This window comes from Lolium rigidum, chromosome 5, assembly GCF_022539505.1.
Source record: "Lolium rigidum isolate FL_2022 chromosome 5, APGP_CSIRO_Lrig_0.1, whole genome shotgun sequence".
In the NCBI taxonomy this organism is placed as follows: domain Eukaryota; kingdom Viridiplantae; phylum Streptophyta; class Magnoliopsida; order Poales; family Poaceae; genus Lolium; species Lolium rigidum.
This window is the reverse complement of record NC_061512.1, coordinates 230,374,940-230,402,079: the sequence shown is the minus strand read 5'-3', so window position 1 is coordinate 230,402,079 and position 27,140 is coordinate 230,374,940. Positions and strand designations below refer to the sequence as shown.

At 45.5% G+C, this 27,140-nt stretch overlaps 1 protein-coding gene across 1 annotated transcript in view; it reads right to left on the bottom strand.

The window, feature by feature from the left end:
• Positions 1 to 7,052: 7,052 nt before the first annotated feature.
• LOC124652376 (cinnamoyl-CoA reductase 1-like) overlaps positions 7,053 to 27,140 on the bottom strand; it is a 38,952-nt gene continuing 18,864 nt past the window's right edge. The window contains exons 3-6 of the mRNA XM_047191395.1: positions 7,928 to 8,116; positions 7,664 to 7,826; positions 7,370 to 7,559; positions 7,053 to 7,252 (exon numbers count right to left, since the gene is read on the bottom strand). Coding sequence (XP_047047351.1) covers positions 7,063 to 7,252; positions 7,370 to 7,559; positions 7,664 to 7,826; positions 7,928 to 8,116 — 732 coding nt within the window. The 3' untranslated portion in view covers positions 7,053 to 7,062. The remainder of the gene's footprint in view (positions 7,253 to 7,369; positions 7,560 to 7,663; positions 7,827 to 7,927; positions 8,117 to 27,140) is intronic.

Sequence of the window (27,140 nt, the reverse complement as noted above, 5' to 3'; positions counted from 1 at the left end):
CGCGCGAGCGAGCTGCACTCTTGGTCTGTGGTTGCTAGAGCGGTCGTAGCGGGAATGCGAAACCAAGTGGAAAGCTACGGTGTCCGGAAGCAGCCAAGAGCCCAAGACTGACAGCGAGCTGGAGCGAGATTTCCAGGGCTCAAACGTACCAATCGGCACTAGTTTATCTCCGAAACTTTGGGCGCCCCGTAGATTAGAATCTTTATGTGAAGCAGAACTCACATGGAGCTCTGATCTAATGCTTAAATTAAGGTTCAGTATGGAACACGCTCGCGTATTTAAGCTATTTAAAACTCCAGCGTTCGACTGTATCATCGTTGCAGTGCGCTCAAGATGCTTATATTAGTTTTTTCTACATCGAGAATGACGATCATGAAAAATTCGCTGGGATCATGACGGCGATTTACACAAAAATAACCTAAAAGTGGAAGAAAAGCACAGACTAACCCTCCGGCGAAACTATTTCACCAATCTAACCCTTTTGTGTGGCGCCCCTCCCACGGGCGCCACACATGCCCATGTGGCTCCCCTCCTGCCGGCGCCACACACCCAGCCGACGTGGCCCCCTCGCCGCTGAGCTGGTGCGCCCGTCCGACGTGGCAGCATGTGTGGCGCCCCTCCCAACGGCGCCACACATGCCAACTTATATCATGTTTCCGGTCGAAAACATCCAGGGGCTCCGGAACGTCTGGGACTTAGCCGTTTTGCGAGGCTCGATGTGTGGCGCCGATGCCGCGGGCGCCACACTAGCATGTGTGGCGCCGATGCCACGGGCGCCACACATCCACTTAAGTGTGGCGCCCGCGCCCGCGCCCAGCCCGACCCAGCCAGTTTCTTCTCTTCTCTCTGTTCCTCCCAGGAAACCGCCGCCGCCGCCGAGTCCCCTTCGCCCCCACCAAATCGACCAAGCAATCGTCGGATCCGGCCGGCCAAGTCCTTCCTCTTCCATTCCTCAAGGTATTCCCCTTCGATTCCCTCCGATTCGTCCACTATTGTTGGTGGATTTGGTAGATTTGGGTATGAACCCTAGACATGGAAATTCATGTTGGTGGATTTACATATGAACCATTGATATGTTAGTGCATTTGGCTCTGAACCTAGCAAGATTTGGATATGTTGGTGGATTTGGATATGAACCCTAGATTTGGTGGAACCCTAGATATGAAATTTTACATGTATGTGTTGAAATGGCTATGTATGTGTTGAAATGGCTATGAACCCTAGATTTGGCTATGTAGATATAAAATGGCTATGTAAGTGTTGAATGTGTATGTGTAGGAACCCTACATATGTTAGTGGATTTGGATATGAACCCTAGATTTGGATATGTTGGTGGATTTGGATATGAACCCTAGATTTGGCTATGTAGATATAAAATGGCTATGTATGTGTTCAAATTCTATGTATGTATGTCTTGAAATGTCTACTATTTGTGATGGAATAACTCATATTTGAACCAAATATTTGTTGGAACCCTAGATATGAATGTATGTGTGTATGTATGGAACTCTCATGTATTTGGATATGAACTCTCATGTATGTGTTACTCATTTTTGTTAGTGGAATGACTCATAATATGGTTGTGTAAACATGTAGGATGGTGTGGCTTCTGGATGAAGAGTACGACGAGGAGCACCGGGCTGTTCATATGACGGAGAGGGGAACGGATCTTCACCCTTTGAAGATTCGTTACCATGGCACACCGGATATACCTTATGACGAGAGGTACACGGAGTTCATCCGGCCTACCGGTCTTATGCCGTTCATATCCCTTGTAAGCCGTGGGGGGCCACACATGAACCCCTCGGCACTCACCGCCCTTGTCGACCGGTGGAGGCCGGAGACTCACACCTTCCACTTGAGGGCCGGCGAGATGGCCCCTACTCTACAGGATGTTTCCATGATCCTTGCACTACCTATTCAGGGCGAGCCACTTGTGTATGAACACAGCTTCGATGGGTGGCGCCGGCGAGATGGTGGGGCTTATTGGCAGGGCTCCTCCGCCGCCGGAAAATCCAAAGGAGAGAGTTCCCGCCGGCGCGTCTTTCTCTTGGATCGGAACTAACTTTGCGGAATGCCCCATAGAGGCCGACGAGGACACTCGGAGGACGTACGCCCGCGTGTACTTATGGTACATGATTTCCAGGACTCTCTTTCCTGACAGTGGGGGTAAGCTGGCCCATTGGTGTTGGCTGAAGGCGCTTACGGTTATGGACGACCGGTGGAGTTGGGGAACAGCGGCACTTGCCTACCTCTACCGGCAGGTGATGATTTGTTCTATGTACTATTTTCCTATAGTAGTGCGCTACACAAAGTAGTAACCAAATATCTTATGTACGCAGTTGGACGAAGCTTGTCGCAGGACCGGGAGCAAGAGCCGGGAGCGGCGGTATTGGTGGATGCATGCTCCTACTTTCCGTATGGAGCTGGGACCGCCTATCAGTTGGGCGTCCCAGGGTACTCAACGAGACGCCATGGCCTCATTTCCCTCACTTTCCTGATCGGGAGCCCACTTGGGCATACCTTTGGGACAATGTCTCGGAGATGACGAGCGATCCAATGGTCATGTACAGGCAGTACACTGCGGAGTTGGACACTCTTACCGCTGAGCAGGTAACCGATCACTCGCGGAGTTGCAATCCTAGTTTTGATTGATTCTCACTGGCATCTACTAAATAATTGTATGCTCGCAGGTGGAATGGGAGCCATATGGTAGCTACTACCGTATTGGCGCGGCGATGACCGACCTAAACCCCAAGTGCACGGAGGAGGCGCGGTTCGGCGTATGCGCTGCCCACTCATATGCATGTGGCTTGTTGAACACCACCAGCCGCAAAGAGTGATGAGACAGGTTTGGGCTGTATCGGAGTGCCCACCAATGTGGCAAGACACGGACAAGGCGCTTCACGGGTAAACTTCGGAATCATGCGATGGAAGATTCTTGATAGAAGAGGTACAAACTAACTTGTTGATTCTTGCAGGCTTGATAGGCAGCGGCGAGAGGAAGATCACAAATTGGCCGATCCATCATAGCGGTCACATCACAGGCGTTCCAACACCGCTTGGAAGCGGCACGGAATGCTGACCCGAGCGGATTGTGCCTCACGACTTCACCGCTTTCAACAACTACCTCGAGTGGTTCCATCGGAACACGCGTATCGAGTTAGTGAAGCGCGCGTATCGTCGAGGAGATCTTGGACGACCCCATCCGGTTCGATGAGGTTGGGCAAAGCCAGCACGACACTTTTGCTCGCGAGAGGAGATCGACTTCTATTGCTTCCGAGCTGAACTTCGTGGTAATGGATTCTCTCACTAACTAGTACATCATCTAGATTGCCATGTGCTCGCTTAAATTGTGTATGCTATGTTTGTCACAGCGGGAGGAGATCCAGAAAACCGCTGAGGAGTGCGAGACTATGTGGGACCAGAGCCACAGAGATGAAAAGCCTGTTTCACCGTTGCGGAATTTCATTAAGGTATGATCACCAACTTTGAATGTACACTATTATGTTCTGGTGGCTTTGTAACCATGAGTTCCATGACGCAGAACACTGCACGAAAGATGCGGCGGTTAGCGAACTTGCTAGGTTGCCGCGAAGGCGAAATCCCTACATCCTCCTCTTCGAAGAACATGTATGGACTATTTTGTTGCTGTGAAACATGTTCTTACTAATTTCAACTTTTGTAATCTCATGTGTTCATGTTTGTGCAGATTCCTCCCGAGGACGACCTAATTCCGAGTCAAGGCGTACTTCCGAAGCGTACCTCCAAGCAACGGTCAGCTTACCAGTTGAAGCCAAGGGGCAAGGCTCCAAACCGGTACACTCCGGAAGATTATGTCAACCGAGGAAAGAAGGTTGTCACTGAGGAGGATGACGGGACGCCGCGGAGATCAGCTATGTCGAGGATGAGGAACGACGAGCCGTTCTCTTCAGAGGAGGAGGAGGAGGAGGAGGAGGAGCAGGAGCAGCAGCAGGAGCAGGAGCAGCAGGAGCAGCAGCAGGAGCAGCCAAGGCAGCGGACGAAGAGGATGGCCGTCCGGAAGCAGCCCACGAGGACGGCACGTCGAGGACGCTACTAGGATGTGCTCCGTGTTGTTGTGAACTCTATCTTCATAAGTATCGACTTGTGAACCCTATGTCATTTCGAACCATGTCTGTAATGCTACTTGTTGTTTGAATCTACGTGCTACAATGTGACGTATGAAGTGTTATATGTGTATGTTCTGAGATTGCTACTTGTTGTGTCCAATGTTGTACTCGTAACTGTTGGAGTTTGGTAGGATTTTTCATGTTTTTAACACAAGTCCATGTGTGGCGCCCTTCCCACTGGCGCCACAAGTGCTAGTGTGGCGCCCGTGGCATCGGCGCCACACATGCCAACTTATATGAACCATTGGGTCCAAAACATACTGTGGGACAAATCCTCTGGGACTTAGCCGTTTCGCGAGGCTCTATGTGTGGCGCCCGTGGCATCGGCGCCACACATGCTAGTGTGGCGCCCGTGTCATCGGCGCCACACATCGAGCCTCGCAAAACGGCTAAGTCCCAGAGGATTTGTCCCACAGTATGTTTTGGGGATTCCAAGTGCATGTGTGGCGCCGTTGGGAGGGCGCCACACATGCTGCCACGTCGGACGGGCGCACCAGCTCAGCGGCGAGGGGGCCACGTCGGCTGGGTGTGTGGCGCCGACAGGAGGGGAGCCACAGGGGCATGTGTGGCGTCCGTGGGAGGGGCGCCACACAAAAGGGTTAGATTGGTGAAATAGTTTCGCCGGAGGGTCAGTCTGTGCTTTTCTTCCACTTTTGGGTTATTTTTGTGTAAATCGCCGATCATGACAGGTAACCAAACTGCAATGATCCAGAACAAAGCGCTCATGGGCCAAGTATGGACCGTATGGTTGTAGACTTAGATCCATGGACACTCGTCAGATATTGGGCCCACATGGCAGCGAATCGAAACCCTAAACACACTTCTGTATGGAGAGGTAGTTCTCAAAATCCCCTAAAAAAGGTAGTTCCAAAAAAAATCCATATGCAGAGGTTGCTCTTTTTTTTGAGAATACTGCCTTGCATAGTTGTGAGCCACCTAATTAGCAAGACGGCGAACAGAACACAAACTAAAAGACTCAAAATGTACACTAAGCTCACGTATGTCACTCATGATAGGCGAGGTTATCGACCGATTATCCCTGGCTCCCTGCCCATGTTCCAGATACGAACTAGCTCGAAGCAGTCGACTTCAAAAGCTACCCGAGTAAATCTCTTCTCCTCCGCAAAAGCAACAACATCCTGGAGATGTATAGCCTCGATCGTCAGGGGATCCGACATTCCTTGGTATGAAGTGCACCAAGCACCTCTAAAACCCATATGGTCCCCCACAATCCCCCCTCAGCAACTCCATTTCGAATAGCAATCACTCCATTTGATTTTATCTTAATATAGGGGTGTAAACGGATCAGATTGGATCGGATCGATTTTTTCTCTTACCATATATTTTTCTCGGGTACATAGTGGAAAGGATAACAACCGGTTGTGGATTCAAATGCAGATATATTGGATCGCTGATTCGAATTGGAAATGAGGGAGACTCAGACATGAAATAAACATAGTTGGGAATTTTTTCTGGTAGGCAAATAATTATATTTCTAGCAAAACCTGAGAGAGATTTAACCTTAGGTATCCGGACGGACCCCACAAAGCAACACACATAATACAAAAAACACCAAGAAGCAATATTTAGCAAATTACATAATAATATTAATAAATTGCTTGCATATGTGTGTATTTATGATAAAACATGAACAAAAACACAATGGATTCATTAAGATGCAATCACTTTTAAATGAGACTTCAAAGATCGAGATATGGTGACTAGAGGGGGTGAACACAAGTTAATGAAAAATACAACTCCCTCCGTCTCTAAATACTTGTCGCAGGTTCAGTGAATCTAGACATTTTTTACCCTTACATTTTGCCTACATCTGCGACAAGTGGTCTGGCCTGATATGAAACAAAAAAAGATAAAGACAAATAATGCAGATAGAGTAAAACAATCATCCTCATAAATATAAGAAGAAAACGAAATTGAGTACACATGGATGTTTGTTTTTCAGAGTTCAAACCGTTGGCACCAACTCCACGTCTCCACTTGGAGAGGTTACACATGCGCATGCACCCGAGTTCATCGACATCATTCATTGATCCCATAACCGGTCGCTACTAAACCTTATTCTCCATTAGCAGAAGCTTTACTTGGACAATACTAATGGCTAATGTTTGAGGCAAGGATTAAAATAGCATGCTAATAGCGTTGTATATTTCAAATAGAATTTCAAAATAATACTAAATATAGCCTAAAAATAAATAATTTTACTAGAACGAATGGATATATATCCAAAAGTGACTGAATCATACATACATAACCACATATGAAAATAGATCTCAAATATTTTAGAAGGCTAACATCAACATTTCACAAGACAAGAACATAGTATAAATTATTTATTAAAAATTATTAGCATTAGCGATATTATCTTCTTATTTAGAAATGGAACTAACAAATTGCGATTCATCACCACGAGAAAGTGAAAGCAACTTGCCTAAAAAAATTAGCATGCTAACGCTATGAAATTTTAGCGCGATATAGCATGCTATTTCGTAAATAACACCACGGCGAGCAAAATTACTAAAATTTAGCATGAACCCTCTAGATATGCTATAGCGCGCTATTAGCAGAGAAATAACGTACTATTTTAAACCTTGGTTTGAGGTGACATCCAAACCCTGGCAAGCATGACTCGGACGCTCGACAGCAATGCCTATTGCAATTTATAATATCTCGTAGTGGAAAAACTTAAAATAAAGGCCGAGCTACACGTAGCCCTTTTACCACACTTCTCGTAGTGGCACAAACATTTGTAAATAGAAAACCAAGTCAAATAATATGTTCATGCATAATTTAGTTATGGTCGTAGCAACACAAGGGTATTATTAAGCTACTAGTAGTAATGATAACAGAGCATTTACTTGCTACTACCAAATACAGTACTTCTCTGATGCCGCTAAACTTTGTTTAAAAGAGGGGGGAAACGGCATGGCGCGCCATCCACCGCATCCTCAAGAAACCCAGCCTCCCGGCAGAAGTCGACGGCGTCCGCGATCGTGTCCCTCATCGTCCGGCAGCTCCACCCCAGCTTCTCTAGCTTGCCGGAGGTCATCGGAGCCGGGTGATCCATGTCACGTATGCTGTCCCTGCCAAAGACACAAAACAAATTAATTTACCGTTAGCCATAGAATCCATCTCAATCTCATCGTTGTTGCTAAAAAATACAAGTATGTGGTGAATCATCAGGGGAGATCAGGTCCTACTCGGCTATGTACGGGTACCCAGGGTACATGCTCTTGAGCAATGCCAGCAGTTCCCTGGCGGTGATGAAGTGAGGCGCGCAGATGTGCCGGCCGGCGGCTCCGGGCGCCTCGTAGAGCAGGAGCAGCGCCTCGGCGACGTCGCGGACGTCGACGATGTGCCACAACTTGTCCCATATCAGATCAGGACCTCCTGCATGCGCGACAACGTAATGAATCAAGAGACGGAGCAGGGAAGAATATGCCCCGCCATTGTTAAGCAATTTATGTCAGATACAGAGGCTAGCTAGCTAAAACCTTTGAGGAAGTAGATGAGGAACTGGTTGCTGGTGTTAACCGTCGGCTGGAGCATGGGACCAAACACCAGCGACGGGTTGAGAGTCACCACGTCGAGCCCGGTTTCTCGCCCGTACTTGAGCGCCGCCGCCTCTGCCGCGATCTTGGCAACAGGGTACCAGCTCTGCAGATGCACGGAGCACGGTGCAGAACGGTGTAGTCAAGGTTGGCAAAAACTTATACTACTTGATCATAATTCATGGGAGGATCGTGCTGTGTGGTTACCTCGATGCTCCTGCAAAATTCTTGGTCTGACCAGCAGCTCTCGTCCCTGATTTTGCCATGCGGCCAGTCTTTCGGGTTGATCTCAACGGCGACCATGGATGATACCACGACCACTCGCTGGACATTTGCAGCAGATGCGGCCTTGAGCACATTGGTGGTGCCAGTAACAGCAGGGCCCAACATTTGTAGCTGTGTATATGTTAGATTTCGGACAATATATTTCACAATATTATCATGTCTGACGTACTAAGTACTAACTTGAAAATACATTTCACATTATTATCCATTATTATGGTGACCCATCTATCCATTATAAAAAAATTGATGCACATAAGTTGGGGCCTGGTTAGATTCCTTAAGGTGGAACCAACATACCGGGGTGAAGTCCTAGACTTGGCACGGGTGCTATATTACCTTAACTAGTTAAATGCCCGTGCGTTGCTACGACTCTCGCCCGCTACATATTTAGACATAAGACATACCAATATTTTTTCTTTATATTTCACAATATATATTGTATTTCTTGTAAAGTAACTTTTTCGCCAGATTGGGCAACAACATGTTTTCTTGTAGAATAACTTATTTGCCAGATTGTGCAACAACCACATAATACGCAACAATTCTTGCTCATAGCCGACCCATATATCACGATAAACTTATTGTATTTCCTCCTAAAAGTTACTTACATATTCATAGATGATGATCACCTATGAAATATGAATTAATTATTTAGTTGTATAGCACCTCCCTCAAAATATAGTAAATCTTGCAAAAAAACCAAACACTCAATTCACACAAAAAGTTTCATATTTCAAGAAAACATGTAACCAAATTGTCATGCTCTAACAAATGCAATCACTAGTTGCGATGCATAAGTAATACACGTGGGAGTAAATTGTAACGAGATTTTCACTAAAATTCTTGTCAAGATAACATCAAAAACGATCACTGCTTCTAACAATTGGTTTTGGTAGCCATGATTTTGTTTAGGGAATATCTATACAAAAAAAATCAGTCGTAGTAACAGCTGTAGTCCAGCCAAAAATAGTCTCGAAAGCTATTAAAAAACATATAAATATCACTTTCCACAGACCTTATGACATAGGAAAGAAAGGAACAACATCCTTTTTTTGATTGTCCACCGGGGAGAGCACAAAGGTTCTCGCCTGAATATTTTCATTTCATCAGAGTTCGGGTGAAAGCCTGTGTTTGTGACAGCAACATTACAGTGGAAGGGGAGCAGACACCCAACGCAGGGGGGTGTGCTCGGAGAAGAAGATACACAACAAAAGAGCTAGGGTTGTTCCGGGATGAGGTAGGTTAGCCACAGATCTACGCCTGCGTGATGTTCAAGAGGAAGTCGAGCACGCCAAAGGATGGCATCATCTCTACAGCTCTTGCGGAGGAGAGACAAAGAGGGGGCGAGGCCGTTGAACATTACCTCGTTACGGTGCTTCCAGAGGTGCCAAAAGCAAAGAAGACGAAGGGTAGAGCCAGTGCGTGGTGGCGCTAAAGCGGGCAGTGCGCAGCTGGAGAACTCGGTGCTCATCGCACAATCAGTTCCACCAAAAGGAACTTTTCAATCACCTTCATGCAACGGTAAAACCAATTGACAATACAAAGTCGCTGTGATTCTCCTTTTTAGAGAAAGATAACTTGCATACGTAAATAAGGTTTATTCACATATGAAGTGACATCTACAAATGCTTTTGAAAACCTCTAGTAATATAGGTAAACCTCCACATCTCCACATGACCCATCAACTGATCTATAAATATTTATGTTTGGGTCATGTACACCAATTAAGATATTTAAACTTTAAAGGTCGCATTGAGTCAACAGAATTATCTTACAAATTTTTAAGAATACGTACTAAATTCAAATATATTTCGAAAGAGATGTAAAATCTGATTAAATTTACATTGATGAAGTTAATGAAGCTATATTTCCAGAAGAAAATATTGAGAAAATTGTATGCTCCACGCTTGGCTTATCCTCACCAATCACGGGGGACTTATCTTTGTCTCACTGCCTACCTGGTCCGTTGAAGTTCAGATTCAGCTGCAAATACCAATTAGTCTAGGAAGCCTGCCCAGCCAGCTCTTTGATGGGAGGAGGCAGGGTTCAGTGATAGAGTGTCACAAGGTCATCCTTAAGCAGACAATCGAAAGAAATTACATGACAACCACGCGGAAGGAAAAAACGAATCCCGTGCTTTGCCTATGAAGCCACAATCCCATCTGTACAACGCCTCATCCCAGCCGTGACGGAGTTATGATTTGGTACCGCACGCCTGTTGAGGCCTGGCCTGCACCGGTCCTGAACCGCTGCCGCCGCCTCGTCACTTCCTTCGCTGCTGCCGAGGAGCGAGATGACCCGGACCTGAGACATCACCAGCGTACTTACGCGCGCCGCAAAAGCTGCACCTGGACGGAACCGCCAATGTACTTCTGCTCAACCGTCCATGCGCCGCTACTTCACGGACCTCCATTTGGTGACAGTCCCCTCAGGTATGCACAAATTCGTGTCATCCTCCTCGAAGCCAGGGCCAGAGCGAGTCGTTCCGCTGCAACTTTGTCGCACGAGCGACCAACGATCGAGGGCTTCTACTGAGGATAGGGAAAGTGATGCAGCGAGCGGTACGGTATGAGTAGACGCTAGATGGCGAATTCGGGAGGCGGCGTGGAGAATGGTCGAGGCGGCGATGTGGACAGGGGTTGAAAAAGAACGTGGCGTGTGGTTTCTTTTCGTCTCCGCATGCACTATTTTTACCAGACGATGCGGGATTTTGCAAGATGAGATATTTCCGTGATCGTGCACGAGAGAAAGAAACGAGTTATTTCCTTTCCATGCTTTTTCATATTCTAGTGATTGTGGCGATTCTAATTATTGCTGCTATTGTTTACTTCCTTATTTAGCACACCGGTTTTAACGATATGATGCTGATTTTGGAAATTCATAGGCGCTTAGGATATTTTGAGGAGGATATATCTCACGGATGGCTAGATTTCATGCGGGAGCTGTTTAATATAATTAGACGGTCTGAATGGTCCTGATCTTTGAGATCAAACATTTTTAGTTGGGAATGTCTAACCATCATCTAGATGAAAATGCAATTCGCTTCAAGTCAGATTTGTCCCCCCCTTTACTAGTATTCATTACCTCTTCAATCTCTTCTTAAAACTTCATTCCGGTCAGTTTAGACAAAAAAAAAGTCAAACAAATTTATTCTGGTCAGTCCGGTTTTTCCTGGGTTTTTTCCATTCCCCAGCAAACGATCAATTGAACTGAGCTTCCTAAAAAGTAGCCTGTTATTTGACGCTTTCACATAAAACAGGGAAGTGGGCCTTCTATTTTTGTTGGCCTGGTCTACCAGCTGCGTGCACGTCACCATGTCTCTCTTCTTCTTAGTCCTCACGCAAAGCCGCCTGGTCAAGGAGCACCATATAGGATAATAGGAAATCAGAAAAAAAGAGGGGGAAAAGAGATAAAAAACTAGAAGGCACGAACAAGGTAGATCCACATCCAAGCAGTTGGGCAAACCTTTGGATCTCATACACTCTCAGGACAGGCATGTCACATTGTCACCGCTTCTCCTCCTCCCCCTAGTAATTTTCAAAACTTCTTTCTTTCTTGATCAATCATGTACCTATCCCAAAATTGACTTGAGCTGCAAAGGAAATGCTCGATGGTATTAGCAAGTAGTGAAAATCCCCCCACATCATTCGGTGGATGGAAACATCCCTAGACCAGGCATGTTTATTCTCATATGTATGACAACGGGTGGAAGATAATTCAAAAGTAGGCTGTGTCATGAGAAACATCATCAGGCCGCCGTGGACTAAAACTACAATGTTACAATGGATGCTAGTATCACTAAGAAACATACTGAGAAACTGATGTAGTGTCGTACCTTTGTTGCTATGCCACTGATTTTCACCCCAAAAAAGGTGTGGCCCACATCGTTGAGATGCTGCGTTTTGAAGGTATCAGCGAAGAATCAAATAAAGCTAATCAAAGACTAGGCCGAGACAAATAATAAGTTTGAGTGACGAGCTACACATATTCCTGTGTGTATCGTCAAAAGCAACCTCTAAACTAACCAATAGATTAAATTGGACCACCACAGTTTTAAAATAAGCAGCAGGTCAAAGCGTGTGCATTCAAAAAGAAAACTGAAATAGGTCAAGCATGAAATATTTATCGGGGTAAAAAAGGGAAAATCTACCCTACAAAAAGAAATAGTTTAATAGCATTATTTTTTACCAGTGATTCATGAAAATCATCTTGCACGTACGCATAGAAGAAGTTGTTCTACCTCCTTAGCTCTTGACAAGGACCATCTACCAATCCATAGAACAAACACAGCGTATGTTGATGAAAATAAAAAAGAAACAGGCTAAAAAAATGCATTCAGAGTGCTGTAAAACTTATACGCGTGGTGCTAGATCTTAAGGCAAGGACCAACTTAAAAGAATGTTTTAGCCGGTGGGATCTTCTCAGATTTAATTCAGTAAGAACCATTCCTCAACTACAATATAAAAGACGTACCTGCATGTTTGCTCTGTAGAGCTGAATTAAATTTCACATCCCTATTTAGAAACTAGCAGATGAAGAGGGACTTACTTCTGCACAGGATGGTGGACACAAAGTACCTAGTCCAAGCATCCAGCATCATGTACAGGAAAAAAGATATCTAAACCAGCACAAGTTTAATGGGTCATACTGAACACCTAAGAAATTTAGAAAGAGAATACTGAAGACTTGAGAATGAAGACTGAGACAAAAAAAAATCATTGAGCAAATGAAAACTTAGAGAAAGACTGAGAACTGAAGAAAACTTAACACAAAACTGGGACAGAGATAAATTTAAGAATTGAGAGATAAAATGAGAGACTGAGCTACTAGAATGGTGATTGATAATACTAAGAGCTACAAGACTAAGGGACTGAAGAAGATTAGCAGAATGAGGAAATAATAGATAAAGGGGCAGAGAAAAAATAAGGACCTGAAGAAGAAATGGAATGAGGAAATGAGAATTGAAGAATGATGACCTACTAAAAACAAAACTGAAGACTGGGATAATCAGAAAATCTGAATGAGAGATGGTTAATGAAAGACAGAAAATGAGGGACAAAGAATGAGAGACACAAAATGAGACAATGATAACTGAATACTGACACGGCAAATGACTGGATACTGACAAGGCGGACAATGAGAGACAGAGAAAGAGAGACGTAATATGAGAGACATAGTACGAAAGCAAGAAACAGAGAATGAGAGATGGAAAATAAGCGACAACAAATGAGAGATAGAGAAAGACACAGAGATAACATGAGAAATGACAAGCCTGACAAAGGGACAGGGGAATGAAGAAATAATGAAGAGAAGGAAACAGAGGTAAAATAAAGAGGATACTGGGACAAGCATCTAAAACTGAAGAAAGAGAAAATTAAAAAATAAAGACTGGTGAAATAATGGAGGGAAACTGAAGAAAGAGTGAAATAATGAAGAGAAAATAAAGAAACTGAAAAAGAGTGAAACAATGAGGGACTGAAATGAAAATAAATTAGAGTAAAATAGACTGAGGTACTCTGTTCATCTAATTCATTACACTATTCATTACAGTGATATGTAACTCAATTTCTAATTTACAAAAGAAAATTGAACTGCATTATTCAGGGTATACTCGCAAGGCTTTCAAACAACGATTGATGTCCATGGTGAGTTATTCACACAGGTATGCATACAAACAGCAGGAGAACACTACATAGACCTACGCACTGACAGCAGCACCATAAAAGGAACAATGCATCGATTCAAAACTATACAAAAATATGAATGAAAACAAAACTAGTGAAAGAATGAAACTCTAAACACGCTAAGAATGGCTATAACACTAAGACAAACCACTTGGTTTAGGCCTCGATTAGTGGCATGTGATTTCAACATTATTCCAGAGGTTTCATGCTATTCAAATTCAGTGATAGAATGGAAAATGGGTGGACCAAACAACCCTTACAAACTCTACATACACATAAAAAAAGCCAATCTATGAATTAAGAAAAACACTGAAGTACATGACCTAGCTTTGCAGATTGTGTAGTGCTACGGTTTCAGGCAATAAGTTTTCCAGAACTGGGTATATAAGTGAAGTACAATGCTGGACACGAAGCTTTACTAAAAATTAGTTCTGCGTAGGCTTGTAACATTCAGCTAATACTAACCCATTTTCGGTGGGAGAGCTACATAGGAGGTTTCGACAGAGAAGCATCAACAGAATCAAAGTGTAACATCCACATGCTAAGAAAGATCCACAAGTAATATTGACTCGTTTCTAATGCTAATCCAAGCATGACATTTGAAAAAGGGAAGAGACACCACCAAATTTTTGTGGTTGTTGTCCTAATTTCCGTGGCAGTCACCAAAAAATGGCATAGCTTCACCAAACTTCTCTTTCTGAGATGGATCTGGGGTACACACAGACGAGAATGGCTTCGAAATCAATACACCAACTCCATGTATTCGTGTTACTCTCCCCAGGAGCTAAGAACAACTGAAATACAACAGATCTGCGCACAAAACATACATGTGTGTGATGCGAAATGAGCACAGATGGAGGGAAATAGAAAAAAGGAACCATTGACGAAGAAAAATTCCCATCCCGACGTCGACGAAGACTCCAACCGTATCCTCGAAAAGACTGTCGCTCGCTGGGAGCTTCGCCATGGAGGAAACCAGCTCCTCTACCTCCACGCCGAACCGTGCTTCGCACGAGAGACGACCGGACTCCTCCCAGCACCTCCCTCCCGCCTTCACCAAATCAAACCCGCTGCTGGATAGAGCATGAACTTTCTCCCCGCCGGCGAGAGGGAAACACCGCCCCCAACTCCCCCGTCTCCAACTTTCTCCCCGCCTGACAGAGAAGAGGGGTGGGGAAAGAGACGCTAGTGCAGACCCCAAAATTGAAACCGAAAATAAATCTAACAAAAACCGAAAGAAAAAACCGGACACAGACCGGTGCCGGAAGAGCACACTCGCGACGCGGAAGAAGGAAGCTAGCGACGAGATTCACGCCCGCAGAGTGAAATGAACGGCCACGGATCTGACCTGAAGCGAATTGGAATTTCAGCTAGCTGAAAAATAGGAAAGGTGCATTTTTAATGACGTACGAACTGGAATATCATAGTAAAGATTTATTTTAGAAATTAATTTGCAATATTGTTTTAGCCATATGTGATCTGTCCGTCAATAATAAGACGTTTATGATGATTTCGTCAACCTTAAGATATATCCGCTCGATCTCAGGGAGATGCTCATAAGGTGAGAGTTCAGTGTATGTATATAAGTGTCTATGTCTATATTGTGTTTGTATTTCTTTTAATTATTTAAAAAACTTGTCTTGGTAATGGAGGAAAACATCTCTTAGAACCCAGGGTATAAATAGGGAAAGGTAGGAAACATGGAGGTGGTCGAGTGGCACCTGGGTGCACATGGATTAAATCGGAGCAGAACTATCCATCTGTTCCAAGGGGAAAATACCAACGGTCCAAAATCATGAAAACAAAAACGGATGCAACAAAAGCCAAATAGAAATAAAAGTTTCTCATGAAATCGAAAAAAGGAAGGAAGCGGCATTTTTTTTTGCCTCCAAGGAGTTAGGAGAGATGGAATATGATTCTGTTTTTTTCCTTCGGTGTTTACTAAAAATAACGCATAATGGGCCAGTTGGGCCAAATCTACACCACCCAATCGCAGATCGGTGGATTGTTTCCACTTGTCCCTCTAGGATGGCACATGCGAAATTTTCCGATTGTCTCTCGAATCCGTCAACTATAATGTTGTCAAAGTAAAAAAAATTGCAAAACAGTATAGCTTATTAAGTTATTGGGTGTGACCAATTCTCAATTGAATAACAATTAATCTTAATTCTGTCGGATGATGTCATCAATCCTAGTTACATGTTCCAACTCATGGCTAGCACGAATCACGAAGCAATTCAACGGTCTAGGACGTTTGCAACACATGTTATAACTCATTACTAGCACAAACTACAAAGCAATCCAATCACCCAAATGTTTTTTCTTAGTTGCAACCCCATGTAAAACTAGAAATCCTCGATTACAACTCATATTGCAACTCATGGTAGAAGAAATCATGGTTCAACCCTATGATCTAGGAGTCCACTGAGAATTAGCTAATTCCAAGTCAACTCGGATTAGCAAGTTATTATGTTTGTAGTTGACTTAGCAATTACTGTACCTTTTAATTTGGTTATGTTTCCCATGAGTCCCCGCGAACTTTCGTTTTGTATCCATGTTACCATGTATATATCATATTTGTTATGTATTAATTTATGATAGCATCTAGTTCCTTGTAGTTATTTTGTGTCTCCAAATTCTGCACCCCCTCTGATTCAAATTAAATGACTCCACTTTATCTAGATACGGATGTACCTATATACGTTTGTTAACTAGATACATCCGTATTTTGATAAAGTGAAATCATATAATTTGGATCGAAACACTGGTGGAAAAAGGGCCTTTGGTCGCGGTTCGCAACTGCCATTAGTCGCGGTTGCGCAACCGCGACCAAAGTAGCGCGACTAAAGGCCCCCCTTTAGTCGCGGTTGCTTACGAACCGCGACTAAAGGCCCATCCACGTGGGCGCCAGTGCAACCGTCGGAGCGGAGGCCCTTTAGTCGCGGTTCTTCCGGCCGACCGCGACTAAAGGCCGCCGCAGTTTAGGGTTTTAGGCCCCCCCCTAAACCTCGCCCCCCTAAACCCGTTTTCTCGTTTAATTTGTATTGTTTTATTTCTTTTGTGCTTTATTGTAATTTTGAAGGAGTTTCACATATTCTACGGTACTACATACATGCATGCATATGAATGTACAATTTCAAACAAATTTGAAATTAGAACCAAAAAGAATTCAAGAGGAATATACAATATATATTCAATATCATCGGATGACCATATACAAGTTTGAACAAGTTTCCATACATAATTTAATGCATGTATAGTTCTATGTCCTCGTAATGGTGTTCTCCTTTAGGATCGAGGACTTCCCTCCTGAACCATCCAGCTAGTTCCTCTTGAAGTGGTCGGAAGCGAGCTTCTGGACTAAGCATCATCCGGAGGTTATTCCTCTGAGCATTGGTATCACTCGGAACACGCTTGATGACCCACAAGTATAGGGGGTATATCGTAGTATCTTCGATAAGTAAGAATGTCGATCCCAACGAGGAGCAGAAGGTGTTGACAAGCAGTTTCGATGAAGGATTCACTGTAAATGCTCACAGACAAGTATTCAGGGGGTTTTGATGTAACAGTTGAATAAAGTACGAGTATGTAAAGTGCGAGAATAACAATTGCAGCGAGTGGCCCAATCCTTTTTAGCACAAAGGACAAGCCGGTTTGTTTACTTATAATGACCAAACGTTCTCGAGGACACATGGGATTTTAGTCTAGTGCTTTCGCTACATACGGCTAAATAATCTTCATTGTTATGATAAGTGTTGTGTGGGTGAACCTATGCTAATGTACCGCCCTTCCTAGGACTAAATACATACTTGTGATTATACCCCTTGCAAGCATCCGCAACTACAAGAAAGTAATTAAGAATAAATCTAACCACAGCCTTAAACTCCGAGATCCTCGCGATCCCTCCCGCATCGATATACCAACGGGGTTTAGGTTTCGTCACTCCGGCAACCCCGCAATTAGCAAACGAATACAAGATGCATTCCCCTAGGCCCATAAATGGTGAAGTGTCATGTAGTCGACGTTCACATGACACCACTAGAAGAATAACACCACAACTTAAATATCACACCGTTGAATATTACTCAACCATAGTTCACTACTAACATTTAGACTTCACCCATGTCCTCAAGAACTAAACGAACTACTCACGAGACATCATATGGAACATGATCAGAGGTGATATGATGATGAATAACAATCTGAACATAAACTTGGTTCAATGGTTTCACTCAATAGCATCAACAACAAGTATAGATCGATACCGGGAGAGTTTCCCCTATCAAACAATCAAAATCAAACCCAAATTGCTACGGCGGTGACGGTGTCCAGCGGTGATGACGGCGGTGATGATGGTGGAGATGATGATGATGGTGATGGTGATGATGTCCAGCTCGATGTCGGTGACGATGGCGTCGATTTCCCCTCCCGGAGGGAATTTCCCCGCGGATTCCTCGCCCGCCGGAGAGCTCTTTTCTCTCTGGTGTTCTCCGCCCCGCGAGGCGGCCGTAACTCTTCGTGAGGTACCCCTCCGGCTTAGGTCTTCGGGACGAAGGGTTTGGCGAAGAAAAGGAGGCGAAAGGGGTCGTGGGCCCCTCACACCACATGGCGGCGCGGCCAGGGCCTGGGCCGCGCCGCCCTAGGGTGTGGGCCCACCCTAGCTCCTCCTGGCTCCTCCTTCTGGCTTCCTTCGTCATCTTGAAAAATAGGATTTTTGGTATAATTTCCTTCCACAGTTGATCTTCCGAAATATTGCGTTCTGACGGTGCTTTTTCCAGCAGAATCCCGGCTCCGGTGTTCGATCCTCCAATAATGATGAAACATGCAAAATAGATGAAATAACATAAGTATTGTGTCCCAATATGAAATATATCAATGAATAACAGCAAATTATGATATAAAATAGTGATGCAAATTGGACGTATCAACTCCCCTAAGCTTAGACTTCGCTTGTCCCCAAGCGAAACTGAACTCAATAGACATGACCACATGTTTATGGAGTGAAGAGTCGATAACCAAAATACGGACAAGAAACATCATATTCATTCACACAGGACATTATAGTAAACAACCTCTTATAACTCATATTGAAACAAGTATAAGGTAATCACAAGTAAAGGTGCATGAGAAATCATAATTGGTGATGGCAAACTTCGTTCTTGGTCAGAGAACAATTAATAAATTATATTTATCTTATTGAGCAGCGCTCTCATGTTAAAGTTTATAATGCACAACTTGCATACTCAATCATAATGGTCCCTTCATAATCATTGATAACTTGCAAAGCTATATTCATTCAGATAAAACTTGTACTAAACAAGGAAGAATAAAAGACATGATGTAGCAAATCACAATATAATGGTTTGATCACAACTACTCAAATGCTTGCTTGAGATGGAGAGAAATAGGTTTACCGACTCAACATAAAGTAAAAGACAGGCCCTTCGCAGAGGGAAGCAGTGGATTAAATCATGTGCTAGAGCTCTTTCAGCTTTGAAATCATATAGAGATAATAAAAGTAACATTTTGAGAGGTGTTTGTTGTTGTCAACGACTCGGTAGCGGGTACTCTAACCCCCTTGCCGGACAACCTCCTAAGAGCGGCTCCCATATTATTTTCATTTTGTGTGGCACTCCTTCCAACCTTTCTTTCACAAACCATGGCTAACCGAATCCTCGGGTGCCCGCCAACAATCTCATACCATGAAGGAGTGCCTTTTTATTTTAGCTTTATGATGATGATGACACTCCCCCAACCTTTGCTTACACAAGCCATGGCTAACCGAATCCTTCGGTGCCGTCCATCAATCACATACCATGGAGGAGTGTCTATTTAGTTTAATTAATTTGGGACCGGGAATCCCATTGCCAGCTCTTTTTGCAAAATTATTGGATAAGCTGGATGAAGCCACTAGTCCATTGGTGGAAATTGCCCAACAAGATTGAAAGATAAAACACCACATACTTCCTCATGAGCTATGAAACATTGACACAAATAAGAGATACTAAGTTTTGAATTGTTTAAAGGTAGCACATGAAGTATTTACTTGGAATGGCAGAAAATACCATGTAATAGGTAGGTATGGTGGACACAAATGACATAGGTTTGGTTGAAGGTTTGGATGCACGAGAAGTATTCCCTCTCAGTACAGGTCTTTGGCTAGCAAGGTTAATTAGCAAGCATAAGAGTCGAGGGAAACAAACAAATATACATATGATAGAAACAATCATGCATCTTCCTTGTAAGCACAAACAATTTTAACTTCAGAATAATGAGCTATGAGCTAACAAGAAAGACAATGAAACATCTACATGTATTTCTCTTTTCTATTTAAACCTCAAAGTGTTGTTGCTATTGACCAATGCTAAGTTTGCCAAAACCAAATAGATTTATTCAATGCTCCCAAAGTGATACCAATACTAACAACAAGATGAATCATAGAGATTGCAAACTAAAATAAGATGTGCAATATGTAAATGATAAGACTTCTCATTAATATTCCATATCGATAACTCACACCAAGGGATACATAGACAACTAAAGGAGAGATACTTCCAAACGCAACCCATCTTATACGATAACTTCCCTATTCATGATATGACACTACTTGACAATAAAAGTAAAAGGTAGTGATAATGTGATACCGCGACACTCCCCCAAGCTTGGAACAAACCAAGGGGATGCCAATACCGATGATGAATTACTCCTTCGGCGATGGTGGTGATGAATTCCTGACAAGCTTCTCAATAAGCTCCCGAAGCTCGTCAATCCTGTATATGAGATTGCGAATCATCTCTGAATTGTGCTCGACGCGGTTAGAGAGTCCGTCTAATGGCGAGTCCCAGCCTCTTGGAGTTATTTCCCCACTCTTCAGCCTCAGTGCTCCTTTTCTCCTGCAGGTGTTAGAGCGATCTATATCCCACTGACTAGGCAATGCTGCCTTGGGAGTCCCTTCAATTTGATTATTGAAAATTAGATTGTGGAAGGGGTGATGAGTGCCTGATGGAGATGTTTTCGGAGCTAGATAATGACGTGGAACCGCTCCTCCAGTGCGAATTCTTGCGCTCTTGTTTGCACTAAAAGTGTTGTCCACCACCTTGATGCTTGCAATGGTAGCACGCGGGTGTGCGTGCGAATCTTCCTCCACCTCTTCTTCATCCTCTTCCTTGACGTCCTTGTCTTCCTCTTTCCACCCAAGATCTCGATCTTCTTCATCTGGAAACTCCTTGCCCTTGTTCTTGGAGACCATGGTGCTTCTAGACTAAAAACAGATCCCGGCGTAAACAGTCTCGAAACAAAACACGTCGAAAACACGATATACTGGACCTCCAGGGTCCGGGGATTATATAGCAAAAATTTTCTCGACAAAAGGAAAGTACCAGATCGAACCAGAGTCGGAAAGGGGCGACGGGGCGGCCAAACCCTAGGTCGGCGCGGGCCCTGGCTAGGCCGCGCCGGCCTATGGTGCCACGCCTTCGTGCGTCCTTTCCACTCCGTTTCGAACTCGTAATTTCTCATATTTTCCAAAAACAGCGAAAATATTGTTCGGAAAGTAAATTGCGTACTTTTCATTACCAAGCATCGTTACCTATTCAAAGTCGAGTTCGGCGGACTCGTCAATTTGTCCTTTGATGAAAGCTTCCGGTGTTTCCACTTGAATAATATCAACATCAACATTATAAGAATCACCCGAGATATAATGCTTGAGTCTTTGTCCATTCACCACTTGCGTAGCATTGCCTTGGAGAGAGCTAATCTTGATTGCTCCCGAGCGATACACCTCCTCGACAACATATGGTCCTTCCCATTTCGAGAGTAATTTCCCCGCAAAGAATCCGAGACGAGACCGATACAATAGGACTTTATCCCCAATATTAAACTCTCTTTTGATGATCCTCCTATCATGCCATTTTTTAACTTTTTCTTTAAAGAGTTTAGCATTTTCATAAGCTTCACTTCTCCATTCATCTAGAGAACTTAATTGTAGCAACCTCTTATCACCTAGGCAAGTTTAGGATCTTTATTTAATTCTCTAACAGACCCTATAAGCTTTGTGTTCTAGCTCTAAAGGTAAATGACAAGCTTTTCCGTAAACCATTTTATAAGGTGACATTCCCATGGGGTTTTTATAAGCGCTTCTATAAGCCCATAGTGCATCCTTCAATTTACTAGCCCAATTCTTTCTAGATTTATTAACGGTTTTCTGCAAGATAGATTTAATCTCTCTATTTGATAATTCTACTTGACCACTAGTTTGAGGATGATAAGCGGAAGCAATTCTATGATTAATACCATACTTAGCAAGAGTTTTTCTAAAACATCCATGAATAAAATGAGAACCTCCATCGATCATAATATATCTAGGCACTCCAAATCTAGGAAAAATAATATCTAAAAGCATTTTTAAAGAGGTCTCACCATCAGCACTTTTTGTGGGTATGGCTTCCACCCATTTAGTAACATAATCAACAGCAACCAGTATATGAGTGTTACCTTTTGAAGAGGGAAAAGGTCCCATGAAGTCAAATCCCCAACAATCAAACGGTTCAATAACAAGAGTATAATTCTGTTGTCACCAGAATTTGACCAAGTCAGAGGTGGGCCGCGATCAAGATGGTTTGAAGAAATATATATATAGAAGGAGTGCGTGGATCGGCCTTTTATACCAAGTTGGGCTTAATTGCCCGGATGTCTGTAATATATTAGATCGCATCTTAGTTTAGAGATAGAATCTTACTCGTGCACGGTTTAGTGCATGCCCACATTAGAAAGTCCCTCGGACTATAAATATGTACCTAGGGTTTATGGAATAAACAACAACTCACGTTCAACCCCAAAAACAAACCAATCTCGCGCATCGCCAACTCCTTCGTCTCGAGGGTTTCTATCGTAAGCGACATGCTCGCCTAGATCGCATCTTGCGATCTAGGCAGCACAAGCCCCACGTTGTTCATGCGTTGCTCGTACCGAAGCGCTTTTGATGGCGAGCAACGTAGTTATCATTAGATGTGTTAGGGTTAGCATTGTTCTTCGTTTAAGCATGCTTACGTAGTGCAACCCTTGCATATCTAGCCGTCCTCACGCCTATCTCAGGTGTGGGGGCGGCACCCCGCTTGATCATTATTTAGTAGATCTGATCCGTTACGATTGCTCCTTGTTCTACAGGGATTAGTTTAATATCTGCAATAGTTTGGCCTTACAAAGGGGGGGGATCCCGTGGCACGTAGGGTGGCGTTCGCAAGTCCTAAACGGGATGTTCCTAGGATCAACTTCATGTTGGTTTTTTGGCCTTGTTTAGGATCGAGCTTACGAGCACCGTGCGTGGCCATCCGGCCCAACCTCGGAGTAGGATGATCCGATTATGTGGTGAAAACCCTAAATCGTCGTAGATCTCATTAGCTTCATCTTGATCAAGCAGGACCACCAAGTATTCGTACACCCCGTACGGATCATGGGTGGATCGGCTCTTTGAGCCGATTCACGAGATAACCCGAGAGCCGATCGAGGCTCGTATTTAACGTTTACATGTATGCCCTGCAGGAAACTAAGCGAGGCAATATCATCACCTTCCCGACCGTGTATAGGTCGGTGGCACGCCCTTGCACCTCGCAACGCCGCGTGTGACCGGAAGAGCATTGCGGGCCGTCGCTCGGAGGGGTCTCAGCCAGCCGCAGCTCTAGGCTCCCCGGCTCTACGAGTGTTGACAAGGCCGCTGCCCGCCGGTGGGTTTTGGCAATCAACACATTCCGGCACGCCCGGTGGGACGATCGTCTACATCAACCACATCGCCATCTACATCTGAGATGGCGGACGGCACGCCGCTCACCTACGAGGATCCGCTCGACGACCTCAAGAAGCAATACAACGAGATCAAGGCTACCCTCGAAGCCGACCTCATCGGCTCTTTTCGGAGAACCCGTTCCGGTGGCATCGGATGGAAGGGGTTCTCACCGGAAGGTGCACTCGATGGGGTAGACCTTTCTTCCCCGTCGGAGGAACGCACCGGGGTCTCGCGGCAAGAGATCAACTACTCGGTGGCTCACTCGCTACACCGCCACTCCGAGAACTTGGTTAACGTGCTGGAGCGTGTCGCCCCTGCGCGTGATCCGAGAGATCATGAGCCACCGGCACTCGCCGTCGGGACCAGCTCTCGGGACGCATCAAGGAGAATTGCCATTCCGGTCCCGTCCACCGCTGCCATTTGCGTTGGCAGCACTCGCTGAAGTGCCGACTACACCGGCATTCCTCGTTTACGGAATTGGTGGCGACCCCGGTGACTACCAGTTCTTAATGGAGGCGCCTAAGGAGATCCCTCATGGGTACGCATGCATGTATGTGCCGGATTGTGGTGACCGGGCACTCACTAACCGAGGCCACAACATCGGGGACTCCGGCGAAGACAGGAGGAACGTCGGCGACAGAGCAGACGTGGCTAACTAAATACGCCACACCGACGAAACTCCCGAGCCCAGCTCCTGCAGCTGGCTCAGAGCTGGAAAAGCAAATGTGGCAGGCCAAGTACGCCACCCCGGCGAATCTTCAGAGTGCAACTCCTACGGCCAGCACGGCGGATCAGATCAGTACCATACTGAGAGACCAGTTCGGCATGATGCCGAAAAGAAGGGCGGTCGGCTATTCCAAGCCGTACCCTGACGATTACGAGATGATCCCGCTGCCACCAAAATATCGGCTCCCTGACTTCTCCAAATTCGAGTGGATCGGATGGCTCCGGCTCCATCGAGCACGTCGGCCGATATTTGGCTCAACTAGGACCGGCTTCGAGTGTCGGATCAGCTACGCGTGAGGCTCTTTCACGATCCCTCACGGGATCGGCTTTTGGATGGTACACCTCTCTACCAGCCGAACTCCATCCGAGTCTTGGAAGCAATTGGAAGAACAGTTCCATATGCAATACCATTCGAAGCTTCCGAGTCCGGCATTGCCGATCTAGCACAACTACGTCGAAGCGCGGGGAAACGGCGACGAATACATCCAGCGCTTCAGGAATCTTAGGAACCGATGTTATTCGGTTCGTATAACCGAAAAGGAAGCGGTCGAGTTGGCAGTAGCGAGGCCTTGCAACACAGCTCAAGGACATGGCCTCCCAAGCAGATTATCCCTCACCGGCGCACATGGTTCGGAAACTATCGGCATATGAACAGCGCCATCCCGACCTGTACCAAGACAAGTTCAAGCGTGCAGTAGTCATGGTCGATACGGAGGAGGATGAAGTGCTCGCGGGAGGCCAAGAGATAGCAGAGTGGCGAGTGGACTCGGGGAGGAACCCCGTGGCCTCGCAAATGGGTAAAGCCACCGGGGCCGCCCGGGGATTTGATTTTGACGTGACCAAGACCGAACAAATCTTCGACCTCCTGCTAAGGAGAAACAGCTTGACGGTTCTCGAAGGTCTCAAGTTCCCCACGGCGAAAGAGCTAAACGGAAAGCCGTACCGCAAATTCCACAACTCGCTTTCCCATGCCACCAACGACCGCCGGTGTGGCGTCAGCACATCCAAGCGGCGATAGAGAAGGGGCGGCTAATTTTCAACCAGTACGCCATGAAGGTCGACACCCAACCCTTCCCCGCCGTTAACATGGTAGGAATCACCTACCCTGAAGGTTGCCAGCCAGGCCCCTCGTTCAGCATCAACATGGTAGGGCCTGGAAACCACTCTGGCAAAGATGGAAATGAGGGCAGCTGCTCTCACAGCAAGGATACAGATGAGGCCGCTCCATGCGATCGGCTCCGTCATGATGGCAAGCGCTATGTCACAGAGGGAGAGGTGAAGAATATAAGATATCAGCGACCCCTCTCTGATCACCTCCTCAACAAATATGATAATCAGTATGGTCAACGCCGCGACCCTATTACGGTGATAGAGAAGATCGTTTGGCTAGAGAAGCCGGAAGATATCGTCGGCAGGATCACGATGAGGAGGAGCATGAGCGCTATGCCACGGAAGCATCAAGGGAGCAAGACGACAACGCCGGGCATTGGGACCGCCCCTTCTTCGTACACTCGCTGGGATTCAGGAATGAGCCGATTGCCCACAATCGGCAATTGCCCGAATGCAATCGAAAAAGAAGGAGGCAGCCAACGTGTCCGTGTTCGAGCGCTTAGGGCCTCTCCCACCACAAAGCAAATGCGCCGAGTCACCTCGTTGGGCAGATCTTGAAGATTCAGAAGACGAGGGAGAAGTGGAAGAAGACAGGTACCCCCGGCCAAGGTGGTGCCCCGACGGACTCAGCCGTTCCCAGAAGCGCGGGGTTCAGCGATTGCGCGGCCTGGAGGAAGCCGAAAGGTTGTACCTGCATACGCTAAGAAAGGCACGGCCCGATCTGGCTGCAAAGGTTCAGCGAACCCTGGATGAAGAGGGTCGTCCACGGAAAATGGAGTGGCGCCCTAAACAGAGGAAAGCCGATGATGAGACATCGGCTGGCACAAACATGGTACTCGTCTTGCCGACAGAGCGTAGCGCTCCACGACTCTACGGAGCACACAAGGTGGACGACAGCAGGCGCATCAAGTCAGAGGTTGGGTTGGTTTCATCCAGCCTGACCAAGTAGCAAGATCAAACCAATGGGCAAACCAGGAGAGGCTGATCCTTGTGATCGGCCCCAAAAATTTACGAAGGGAACGTACAAGACCTTCAACGAACAAGTAACGTGGAGGCTGATTCCAGCAATCGGCCAAAATTATCCTCACCTACCTCTCTGCCTGGGTTCAACATATTATCCAACGGAGCCGATACCATCAATTTTCTTGACAGAATCGGCTCGGGGGGCACCCGAGTATATGGAAATATGAGGGTATACAACAGAAGCATCTCATCTTTTGTTGATGGTTATTGGAATATGGGGGCCGATGCACAGGTCGGCCGCAAAAAAAAAAAAAAAAAAAAAATGAAAATTCGAAAGTTTTCGAACACAGCCGATGCAGGGCCATCGACTCAAGGGAAATTTCTTCAAGGACAATGTCAGGAGCAGCATGTCAAGAATCAAGAAACAGCCGATGCGTAGCCATCGACTCTGGTTGTGCGAGGATTATCCAATCTGTGGGGTTAGTACGAGCTGGAATGGAAGATTATCGAGCTGTCGAGAGGAAGAAAGAGCACATTCTCGCCTCGAGTAAGAACTCGGGGGGCAGCTCACCTTGAAGGCTTTCCGCTCAGAGAGGCCGATTTGTGTTCAAATCGGCCGACGCTACATAAGGAATTTCCCCGCACACAATCGGGCCCGAGTCTACACGGTTCATGCGCGTATTCCTCGTCTCCGTTTTACATCGGCTGAGACTCGGGGGCAACGAGCCCGGTAGATCGCTCCGTTGAAGGGCCGGTGCGTTGTTATCGGCTCATCACACATTGGCAAAGTGGGCAAATCGGCAAGGTCAGTAGGAGAGGCAAATCGGCTCAATCAAACTCAGAAGAAATCGGCAAAATCAAAGTGGGGAAC